Genomic DNA, 12,789 nt, shown 5'->3' with positions numbered 1-12,789 from the left:
CCGCAGAGCGTGACGGCTGGGGTTCGTCACCAGCATGGAAGGGGTTAAGAAAAACATTTGTAAAGTAATTTTATTTGCATTTACTTAAAAACTCCCATTGAGCTCAATGTTATAATTGTTTTTAACTTGTGTTTCATATGGCAACAACGGTATCTAATGTATTCAAAAGTCTTTTGCTAGTTGAAAGTATTCTATTGCAACATCTCATTCTGAGAAAGTATTTATGATACCTACTTGTGGTTCTAAAATAAACATATTTTTATATACAAAACAATTGGCCTAGAGTTCAGTTCTTGAGTGTATGAGACCATTTGCTGACTGAGTGTGTACAACAAATCCTTTATACTGTCCTCTGATACTGCCTTACTGCTCGACCAAGCTACCACTTTAGAGAGTAAGGTTATGTCTAACTTTAGCCTCTGCCATACCTCTGGGGACTGTGGACTCTGTGCCCACTGTACCTTACTTTGGTCCAGTATATACAGAGCCAATTTCTTACACAGATCTATTGAGATCTTGTATTATCTCTCAATTGCATTTGCATAGCAATTTTGTTAAAGAGTCATAAACTGCACAAACTTTGGTTAAGTAAAATATTTGGTAAAGTATACACTAAAAAGTTGCTTTGGAAATTTCTCAAGTAATGCCACTATGGGGTGATGAATTTTTAATCTAAGCTTAAAAGTAAAATACATCGAAAAGAATGTGCATAATGTTTATTGATACCCTCAATGCATTATTGATATCACACACGCCAACACATAATACATTGCAACCCAAACAATATCATTGCTCATCAAGATCAATTAAAAATTAAATAAAACCCCCAAACTCACAATATTGTAAAATAAGTAATGAAAAACGTTAATGACCATGCGTACAATTATAAGAATGATATTTTGAAGTCGACCAAAAGCCTATATTACTAACACCTTCCAAATATTGTCCTAAAATGTTTGCCACTAAAAGTGACTGCAATCAATTTAAATATATGATTTCTCCTTACTAATGCTAAAAAGATTCTATTATTTCTCAAAGTTCTAGAATTTCTCAATTTCTCAAATTCACATCTCTTGTCTGTTGCAAGAGATATAAGTATCCTTGACATTTGTGTTAATATTTGATGCTTGAAAGGTACACAATAGAGTGCCATAACATAGTACTGCCAAAATATTGAGTGCAGGATAATGGCTGCCGCTAGTTACATTTAGGTGACTGTAGATTTGCTATCCCTAATTCCAGATATAAGTACCATCAAGGTACATATGTCATCAAAGGGCATATATAATAGTAAATCTATGTAACCTCTATATAGTTACCCTAATCATATAAAGGATATCCTGGAGTCAATATTTTTGCAGGACTATCCCCTGCAGTCTGTATGGTGGTAAAGCACCACTATGGCGTTTAGACACTGGCACAAATGGTGTTCATGTTTGTGCTGCCACCTGTGGATGCTGACAATCATTACAGGCCTTTTTCATTCCTTTGCAACCATCATAATGCACACTCTGTGGCTGTAAGAATTTTATGCCACTTTTCGTTAGGCACAGAGTAATTGGGGCTTAAGAGATGCTGTTTGAAACCAACTGGATTTAATTGTATTGTCTTTTTTGGATAGGTACAAGGAATGTAGCGATCACCAGTGCAGAACGTGTTGTCGCACGAGGGTACAGAATTTTAGGGGCCTACAGCAGACCAATTCTGATTGTCTATTACTACACAACATGGGTTAGAGGGCACTAGGCTCATGGAATTATTGCTGTGGTAAGTACAAATTAGTAACAAGACCAATGCCACACTGTATGGCACTACAAGCTCCACATACCTATTGGGCAACCACATGGGTGGTTGCATTAGTAAACCTGGGAATGAGTGTCAGTAAGTGAGAATGAGCGAGATTTAAAGTAAATGCAAATTAGTGAGTACGAATGAATAAGAATGAGTATATGTGGCTGTAAGAGAGTGTGAGTGAGAATCAATGAACGAGAGTGAGTGTGAGTGAGAGAATGTGTGTGAGTGAATGAGTCAATGTGAGTGTGAGTGAGAATGTGATGCGATGTTTGCGAGTTTGTCATTGACCTGAAATACTGAAGGTAATTGTTGTCTTATAGAGATACTCAGGGCAAAATTGATACTGACCTACTTGCAGCAATTCTTAGCATGACAGACACCTGTGACAAAATATTGGCAGTGGTAAACTGTGGGTAATTCTTGACATAAATGACACCCATGGTAAACTACTGGTACTGGCATACTAGAGGTAATTCCATCTCTCTTCTGGACTCTCAAGCCTAGAATAAACTACCCACTGGACTATGTCAAATTGAAAGTTAGAGGCCTTTCAGAAGACAACTCTAAAGATGGTTTTTCACCCTCTAATTCTTTCAGTATCTATTTCTTTCTTCCTGTTTTTGCACTGGGACATTCCTTTGAATAGCTGTGCGCTCTAGAAATCCTGCTATTCATTTATTCATACAATTAATGGCATATATGGAACCTGTGAAAAAATACTGGAATACTTGAGGAAATTCTTGCCATGTGGACATCTGTGTCAGAATGCTGATACTAGCATATTCGAGGTACTTCTTGGCATAAAGGTGGACAACCTGGCATTTGTGAAAGTCGAAATTATGAAAAAATGCTGGCCCAAACATACTGAGCTAATTGTTAATATAACGGTCACCTATGGTATATTGTCAGAATAAATGACAACATTCTGGCACTGGCATCTTATTTGTAATTTTTGATATAAGGTGACACTCATGGAATATGGGGGAACTGTGACAAAATATTGGCCCTGGCACAATGGAGGTACTTTTTGGAAAATTGGGACACCCACACCACATGTTGAAAAAAATGCAGCCATCTCTTGAGGAACATCAGGTTTCGTTATCTGGGGAGAGGATATAGCCTTATGGCTAAAGCGTCGACCTCAAAGCTGGGGAACCAGGTTCCAGTCTCGGCAATGATGCTCAACATCCTGTGATTCTGGGCAAATCACTTAATCTCCCTGTGCCTAACATAAATTAATGTGTTGTCAAGTAACGAAACTGGTTCTCAAGTAAAGTGCTCTGATACCTGATGTCTCGGGTCTAGTTAGCGCTATATAAAACTCTAAAAACAATAATAATAATAATTGTCTTTTCATACCATGGACAGATTGTAATAGTTAATGAGTGCCCTTTTAGAGCCTATTCAATGTAAGCAAATGTATAAAATATACTTTAAAATGCATTAATTTGAATGTTTTTAAGGGGAGGAACCCAGTAGATGAGGTCTGGCTTAGTCTCTTTGCTCGCATACTGCAATTCAGGGCAACCGTTATACCCCAGAACTTCAAGTTAGCACCATAAAAGAAAATACATATTTGACTGTGTTATACTGTTTTACTAGTCATACAGGTAAAATAGACCTTCATCAATGTCAATTGCTGTGATGTTAGGGTCACATAATGTGCGTCCCTGGAAATAAATCAGTGTCATGGTTCATATGATATCACTTCCTGTAGTGTCATTAAGTTCAAAGGGTATGAGACAATACTTCTGCTTCCCTTGGCTTTTTATTGAATGGACTTCCATGCTTACAGGAACAATTTAAAACATATTTTAGCAAGCACAAATTACCATTCCAACCTATTTTGATACAACACAGCCTATAATATGGTTCATCTTCTTCAATTTGAAAAATATTGAACTTGATAGAAAATGAATGTAAGAATTTATTTGTTCATTTTCAGCTTTGATCACTTAGAATCGTAAATCCTACATTTTCTAAAAAGCGCTTTGTTTTGCCCCATGACCATATTACAGTTATTTATTTTTCAAAAACAAAATGAGGCAAATACCAGTGGCATTCTCCGCAATACATATGTGCAGAAAGGAATACAAAGTATAGTATGAATTAGGAACATATAGTGATATGACATAGTAATTTAAGCTGGGTATTGTATTCAGGGTTGTAGGTTCAATACCAATATCTAATCTGTAAAACTAAAATTGAAATGCTCTTGTGTTCATCCCTGCAGGACAAGAGGAAATTACAAGAAGAAATCACCCAGAAACGTGCAAAAGTAGAGGAGGAAAAGCTGAAGCTACAGCATTTAAAGGTGAGCTCAGGATGGCTTGTGTATTTTCTTGTTAATTGCAAAGGCACCACTGCTGGCAATTGATCAACATCTAGTTCCAGCAGGATCTACTTAATGTTCCAGGAACAATGAAACCTCTCCTTTGGCAGCTGATCTTAGATTTGCCAATAATTCAGTAATAATACTGTAAACCCATTTTACGACCTCTATAATTCATTTGGGTATGTATGCATGTGTATATCTGAAATGCTTTGTAGGACAGTTCAGTTGAGGAAACTTTATTTAAGTCTGTTTGTACTTTTTCTGTGTAACATGCAGAAATGCAGATATTTGTCTTTTAATATCACTGTATATTATAGGCGTCCCTTGCTATTCCTTCTAACCAGCTGAGTTGCACTTATGTCTTTAACCAGGAACAATAACCCCTGAGCTGTCTTACCGGTATAGCTCTGCCAATAGGCCCAAAGTGTAAACATTGATTACATATCTAACTACAAAGCACCAAGAATATGTGATGTTACAACGCGATCAAAATGATTGCGGTATGTAACATCGCAGTTTTTACAACTCAAGTTGTTACAACGACTTGCGCTGGACAACGCTGGACTTAGGAGTAGTAAGATTTACTATTCCAACATCAGTCTATGTACAGTAGGGAAGGTGTTGGAATAGTAAATCTTACTTTTCCTTAGGTTATAGCGCCCTTCAGTGGAATCGATGTAACGCTTGCGTTGTAATGCCAGCGTTCTAAATGCATCGCAGTATAATCACCGCGATGTAAAGGATGTTTCCCAGCACCAAGAGTGTTAATAGTTCATCTCCCTCAAAAAGTATTACATGAGACTATAGGCAAATATGTTGACAGAGCGGGGATTTTTGTATCTCAGTCTTGGGGTGTAATAATGAAATAATCCCCACCATTGGGTGTATGGACATTTGTTCGTTAGCAAGGTGTATTAAAAATGAGCAATTATTTGCATCGAACAGCATGAACAGGGAAGTCTATCTTGGACTCCACAATAGTCAATAAAGAGAATTTGAGTGAGTTACAGGGTTTTATTGACAATTAATTCAAATTGAATAATTAATTCAGTAATCATTAGTTTTAGTCATCATCATTACAGGTTTAAATAATCCTTTAGTTGCTATTTCAAAACAAGATAAAATACATTAGTGAGAATTACAAATAAAATAGAGAAGATAGAGCAAGTGTGTTTCATAAAGTGATTCCCTAATCTAGAATACGCATAAGAATGGCAATTTCTTTATTAAACAAAGAAAGGTGTCAGTTCATAAAACCAAACGAAGAGTTCTAATGAGAGAATAAAATGCAAAAGCATGAAGCCTCTGCACTTAAGCAATAAAGAATTTTGCAAAGATGGAAAGTATTCTCACGTATAAATGAGCAGACATCTCTGGAAAAGAGAAGGGCTCAAATGGGATCTCCTGAATAGAGGTAATCCTAAACATCACAGCTGCCCTAGGACCACACGCTAATATAAATCCATTAAAGCATAATTGTAGCAATCAAGACTTTCCCCATCCCTTCTACCCAATCAAGTTTCACGAAACTCTGGGAACAGGTGAACTCCCTAGTTTTTCACGTCTTCACAATAGATCACAGAATCTCATCCTTGAAAATGTACTTCACCCACATCTTGTGGTTCAGACATTTCTTCCCACGAGTCATATTTTCTGCCATCTCCTCTCCTCCCAATGAGTAAATCACTATCGGTTGTCTAGTGCATAACAAATGCCTATGCACTAGCTAACAGAAGGCTTCTGGAAAGGTACAGCATCTGCAGTGGAAGAGAAAAGCATCCTGTGCAAGAAAACAGTTTAATGTGAAAACGAGACTTTCACTCCAACCATGACATATTCATGGTAATATGACATCAGTAACTAGGCTAATTTTAGTCAGCACATTATATTCTTTCATTTGTATGCTTGCAATGAATATGTATAATTATTTACTACAAAATCTATATTTTCGATACATGTATTATTCAACACAAATTGCACATTTTTCAGCTAAATGTGTTTATTTAGCAAAATGAGGAACTTTGCTTCATAACTTTCAATCTTAGCTGGGCTGAGTCTCCGAAAATGCATAAAGGTAAAAGCTTTCTCCAATTGTTCCTCATCCCAAGTAGACTAAGGATTAGGTAGGCTTTTTATTCAAGTACTTATTCCTCCTGTTGTAAGTGTGATTGTGGAGTTGGAGGCCTAACTCATTTCTAGATCAGAACTGTATCCCGTAATTTCATGCAGATTGGCTATTAAACCAAGGCTTTTTTGTGTACTACAGTTAGTGCCTTGGACCATCATGCAACCTTAAGGCTGCCTATCTCTCGTTAGGAACTGGATTTTGCCATTGTAAATGCACTTAAATGTGTTTCTAAATTGCAATTTGGGGTGGAAAAAGCTCTGTGAACCGGCCAACAATAGGTCATTTGGGAATTTTGAGAGAAGAGTAGAGAGAGGAGTGACTAATTGGTGGGTCCTCGTCTAGGATTTTGAGGCAACCATTGTGAAATGCCTGCTAAATCTGCCTTTGTTTTCAGGTATGAAAGAGATCCCTTTAGGACTTGTAACAGAATATGTTGTCACTGTCTTATGCAAAAATGTTTAGACAGTTTTAAGTCATGCAAAGCATCTAGAACCTAGGCCATTCTTTAAGGGGAAACCAGAGGAGTGTTTTGAGAGCAGGTTATGCACATTTTCTGTTTGTTAGCTGAGCAGCCAGCTAGGCAGTAGCATTGTGGACTTCTCTGAAGTCTTTCCAGTTATTATTCTAGCACAGCAATGCAATCCTGAACTTGGTATTGGCTGTGGTTTCCACCACCAATTATGTGCACCTGAAAATGTTGTTTCTGATGCTTCTTAAAATAAGCATTTTTTCTTCACAGCAATAATTTGACAAAGACCCTTCCCTCTACAGTGCTGATCTTATGGTTTGCAACTACATTATTTTCTAGTTCGATATACGGGGCATATTGACCTAAAAATGTCAGAGTTCGGAGCTGTGCCAAATTTGGCAGAGCTGTGCTCTGACATTGTGAAAATGCAGGGATGCGCCATATTCACAAAAATACGATGCACTCCAGTGTTTTCCCTAGCAATGGAGCAAAAAAATGCTGCCTAGATCCTGTGCAATTCAGAAAAGGGGGTGGTGATGGACAGAGTATCTGAATTAAACAGAACACTCGTACCCAGTCAACAGATCAGGGCTTGATCCATCACCATTTTTTAGCTCACTGCACCATCCCAGCTCAGAACCTGGCTACATGCAAATTATTCTGTCCCTGGCCCAGTGCATCATAAGCGTGGAAGGGTATGCTCATACATGAGTCCCTTGCTCACTGCACCATCAGGATTCAAGCAAGCCGGGCCGAAGACGGCTGTAATGCCAGAAACCGGTCCCCGGAAGCTTGTTTCCTTTCCAGTAAAAGAATTGGCTTGGTAGTTTGGTCTGCCCTGTTCCCATGATGCACTGGGCCAGGGACAGACTAATTTGCATGTAGCCAGGTTCTGAGCTGGGATGGTGCAGTGAGCTAAAAAACGGTGATGGATCAAGCCCTGATCTGTTAACTGGGTACGTGTGTTCTGCTTAATTCAGATACTCTGTCCTTCACCACGCCCTTTTCTGAATCGTTTTGTCCACCATAAGCGTGGAAGGGTATGCTCAGACATGAGTCCCTTGCTCACTGCACCATCAGGATTCAAGCAAGCCGGGCCGAAGACGGCTGTAATGCCAGAAACCGGTCCCCGGAAGCTTGTTTCCTTTCCAGTAAAAGAATTGGCTTGGTAGTTTGGTCTGCCCTGTTCCCATGATGCACTGGGCCAGGGACAGACTAGTTTGCATGTAGCCAGGTTCTGAGCTGGGATGGTGCAGTGAGCTAAAAAACGGTGATGGATCAAGCCCTGATCTGTTGACTGGGAACGAGTGTTCTGCTTAATTCAGATGCTCTGTCCATCACCACCCCCTTTTCTGAATCGTTTTGTCCACCATAAGCGTGGAAGGGTATGCTCAGACATGAGTCCCTTGCTCACTGCACCATCAGGATTCAAGCAAGCCGGGCCGAAGACAGCTGTAATGCCAGAAACCGGTCCCCGGAAGCTTGTTTCCTTTCCAGTAAAAGAATTGGCTTGGTAGTTTGGTCTGCCCTGTTCCCATGATGCACTGGGCCAGGGACAGACTAATTTGCATGTAGCCAGGTCCTGAGCTGGGATGGTGCAGTGAGCTAAAAAACGGTGATGAATCAAGCCCTGATCTGTTGACTGGGTACGAGTGTTCTGCTTAATTCAGATACTCTGTCCATCACCACCCCCTTTTCTGAATCGTTTTGTCCACCATAAGCGTGGAAGGGTATGCTCAGACATGAGTCCCTTGCTCACTGCACCATCAGAATTCAAGCAAGCCGGGCCGAAGACGGCTGTAATGCCAGAAACCGGTCCCCGGAAGCTTGTTTCCTTTCCAGTAAAAGAATTGGCTTGGTAGTTTGGTCTGCCCTGTTCCCATGATGCACTGGGCCAGGGACAGACTAATTTGCATGTAGCCAGGTTCTGAGCTGGGATGGTGCAGTGAGCTAAAAAACGGTGATGGATCAAGCCCTGATCTGTTGACTGGGTACGAGTGTTCTGCTTAATTCAGATACTCTGTCCATCACCACCCCCTTTTCTGAATAGATCCTTTGCAGGTACCCTGCCACCATGTAGCAAGGGTGCCTGTAAGCAGGGAGGGTTGTTTATGTGCAGGAAGGGATACTTCTCTGCATATTAACAATCAATCAAAGTGATTTGCTCTTTCTGTGTGTGCTGCAAAAGCGCAGTGCAGAAACCAGTGTCATTATATAGCCTCTGGCGTTGCTATAAATGCAACTCATGACCAGGGTTGTTGACAGAGAAGGAAAAGGGAACCCCAGGTTTAAACATGATTTATCAATAGCTATTTGCTGTTGTCCTTTTCCTAAATCTTCTAACTTAAAAAAAATATTTTCGTTGTAGGCTTTCCATGCCTTAGGAAATTGGTACATTCTTATTTAATACCCAGGACGTTGAACTACATTTCAATTACTCCCTTGTGCTGTTGCTTCATTTTTATTTCTACTTTTTCTTATTTTTCTTTTAAGAGTTGCATCTTTATTCAGATTCTTATCTCCCCCCTTCTGTTATCCTGTTCCAGAAAATGATCTTCATTTGAGAGTTTCTTTTTTAAACTTCTATTTGTGTAACTCCTTGATATAGCTACTGGCTAAGATGCGCTTTTCAAAGGGTGCGTGTAATATGATGATGACGTTAAACGATCACATCCTACACTCACCCAAAGACAATTATATCTTTCTCATAAAGGTAAGATGGCCAATGCCACAATTATATTTGTCAGTGATGACTGACGTACAACATCTTTTTCAGTTAGCAAACTTGTTTAACACTCATTCAGCTGTAAGTCTATATTCATACATTTCGCAGATATATTTTGTTTTATATATATCTTTAAGTATTGTTAGTGGCAGTGGACATCTTGTGGTGACTGCCCACCCCATGTTAATGTTGGTGTATAAGACCATCACTAAACATTTAAAACCATGAATACTTGGAGCTGTTTGAACTTTTTAATGCATACTTTTGAACATATGGTGTTAGTGAAATGGAAGATGAACAATTATCAGTATTGCAAATATGAGTTCAATTCACAATCACTAAATAGAGGATGGTTCACTCAATGTGCCATATAGCCAGCACGTAAGAAGTGCAATTACCTTTAGTAATATTCGATCTGCTCCTTGAGAATTCACCACTTGAGTAGGTTAGTGGGTAAACTTGGTCTAAGCCATGGGTATTTTTTTTTTAATGAACGTTCAAGAATTTATTTGCAGGTTAATTAATGTTGCCTGTTTAATTACCCCTTTCTTCTGAATATTAGTGCTCAGCAGCTAAACAGCAGCTCGTGCTGCTGTTCACCAGGGGGGTCGCATGTAAAGGTCAAGAGGTCCGCAAGCGGCCCCCGGCAATCAACAATTGTGAAAAAAAGGGCAGCCTGAAAGGGCATTGTGGTCAGTTTGGTTTTATGTAATGAACCTGTGTACAAACGTGCAATAAGCTACAATGGGTAATTCAATGTTGGAGGTGGCTGTCTGACTGCCAGTGACATGCCTGGACTGGCAGCTGTGTGCCCACATACTCACAATTGCTTCTCATCACCTTCACAAAAAGGTATAGTGAAATGCATTGCACAAAAGAAGAAAATGCTTATTTTCTTGCTTTTTAAACGAAATACATCACTAGCAAAACATCCATATCTGTAAATGTTTTTAAGTTCAACATTTGACTCGCACAAATATGGTAGTCACATTAATGTGGTGGCTTGTTTGCTTTTGTATGGCATCTTTCTCCAATGAAAAACATTAACAATATTAAAAATAAAATACCAGTTACAGAGCAGGTCAAAGCCATCATCTCACACCCTCACATAGGAATATGAGCCCCCTATGGTTCACAAACTATGTTATATTTGAAGATAACTTAGCCTGCACTGCAGTTAATAGCTACAGGCCACATTGCCGTTAATGGTATCTGTGCTTGTTTTGACACTGCGCCCAATTAGTGTTGAGAGTAAATTTCACTTGTGATTTGCACTCAAATTTACTATCTAGCTTTTAGGTGATAATTACATCAAGAATGAATTTAAAAAAAATTATAAACAACACACATAAAATGGGTGAAATTCATGCGTGCTATTCCCCATTTTATGCACACGTGTAAGTGCTGTGCACATGCAAAATATATTCTGACTCCGATTTTGCTCAGATTAGCAGTACAGAACTGATTCATGAAATATACTTTCTTAATCCATGATTATTGAAATCAGTGAAGAAATATGATATTCATTTTTTGTATAGTCATTTTTGGGAGGATTTTGGAACAAAGCTGTAATTGCTGCCTTCAGCATCGAATGCCCTTGATTATCGTGTGTCTAGAGATGTTTATTAAAGTTCACAGTGACATCTTAACACAGAGAGAATATCACGCAACAGATAACTCCACGAGTTTCTTGATTAAAAGAATGTATCTAATCAGTGTGGCAAAGGTCATTCGGTGTACGTCTAGAACGTAAATGTCATGGCACCAGTGATAGTGACAAATCAACTGTCTTATCCCTGTCAAGATTGCAATCAGAGCTGAGCTCGTTTACTTTAACTACAAAACTCACTCCATCATGTGATTGGTGCCGGGCTGCAGATACATAAATGAGGCTGATTCCTAGGATGTGTGAGAGAAAAGAAATCTCACTGGTCCCAGTATAATATAGAACACACCAGATGTTGCTCAACTTAAAATGTACATTACTATAGTTGTATCTAGGGAATTATTGTTTTCCTCTAAATGTACAGCAGTAAATATCTGAAAGCGCTAACTCACTGCTATTGGCTAAACTGCGGGTTGTAGTGTGCTGCGGCCATTGTTTGTAAACTGATTGCACTACTTCTCACCAAAAAGCTCTATTGAGTGGAATAAGTGATACACAGATGTGAGATGTTTTTCTTTTTCAAAGAAAAAGATCAGGCCTAGTCAGGCCTGGTTTTACTATAATGCTTTCAATTATGATATTTTTTGTTGTCTTTGTTTCTGTTTTCTGAACACCTGTAAGGAGCTCTATACCATTCAAGGGTCATGTTTGTGCTATAGAAAACTTTCAAATAAATGAAATCCATCAGGGCATTTCCATATATGACCCTAATGAACAAATGCTATCACACCAAGTCTCGAAAAAGTTTTCTGTGGGCAGTTCAAATGTGTCAAAAAGAGGTAAAACTAATGTCTCTCTATGGAAATAATACTGAAATCCTTGGCATTGATGAATACTGTATCGAGGTTAGCGATTACAGGAATCTTTCAGTTGGCAGCAGGGCATTTACCATTGATTCTCACACATATTGGCCCTGGCAGTATAGAGTAATGATCTACCCTGCACTGAAGGGCATTCTACTATCCCTGACAGAAACATTTTTTTTGTTACATGCCCCAGGAAATTGCAGGAAATAATTTTGCCAAACCGTGCACAACATTCGGCTCACCTTAAGAGGTTTTAACAGTTTGGGAAAATATAACGAGGTACTTTGTTTTCTCTCCTTTGTGGATTGAAAAATCAATATGTGTTAATCTCAGCTCCCACAGAAAAGAAATATTTATACAAAAGTTAGTGATGTTATGCTATGTTGAGGCCAGCACAATTTGCAGAATACCAAACTGAAAAATTGTAAAATTGGGTTGGAAAAGTTTACACTAGGGTTCAAAGAAAGAATAATAGAAACGTAAAATAAGAATAAATTAAAACGGCACCATTCAAACAGTTCTGTCTTAAATACAGTTTAGTATCCAAAAACGAAAAAATAAAATATCAGACCTGCATCGGAAATATTCTCTCCTTGATGCAAAGAGCCTCATTCATTTGGGGATGTCCTAGAGCTACGTTACTATCTCGCTAGCCTTCTGTACTTAAAATCATTTAAAGATAAGAAATATATACAGACATACGTCCACGGTGGGACTTTGGGTAAGCACTTTTTAGTCTGTTCAGCTGCCATTCACACTTTACGTCCGTCCCAGGCCCAGCACAGCATACAGCATGAGGCAGTGAGTCAGCCCTCTTCAGCCATTGGCTCTCTTGCGCTGTGAGTGGCAGCAGTTTACCTGATCAC

General features: G+C 38.9%; 1 protein-coding gene across 1 annotated transcript in view; it reads left to right on the top strand.

The window, feature by feature from the left end:
- The window catches only part of LOC147672864 (palmdelphin-like), a 219,370-nt gene that overhangs the window by 71,911 nt on the left and 134,670 nt on the right, over positions 1-12,789 (top strand). Inside the window, exon 2 of the mRNA XM_086947967.1 lies at positions 4,028-4,108. Coding sequence (XP_086804093.1) covers positions 4,028-4,108 — 81 coding nt within the window. The remainder of the gene's footprint in view (positions 1-4,027; positions 4,109-12,789) is intronic.

Source organism: Lissotriton vulgaris, unplaced genomic scaffold, assembly GCF_964263255.1.
Source record: "Lissotriton vulgaris unplaced genomic scaffold, aLisVul1.2 SCAFFOLD_471, whole genome shotgun sequence".
NCBI classification, from domain to species: Eukaryota; Metazoa; Chordata; class Amphibia; order Caudata; family Salamandridae; genus Lissotriton; species Lissotriton vulgaris.
The sequence above is the reverse complement of the archived record's forward strand: the minus strand, read 5'-3'. Positions and strand labels throughout refer to the sequence as shown.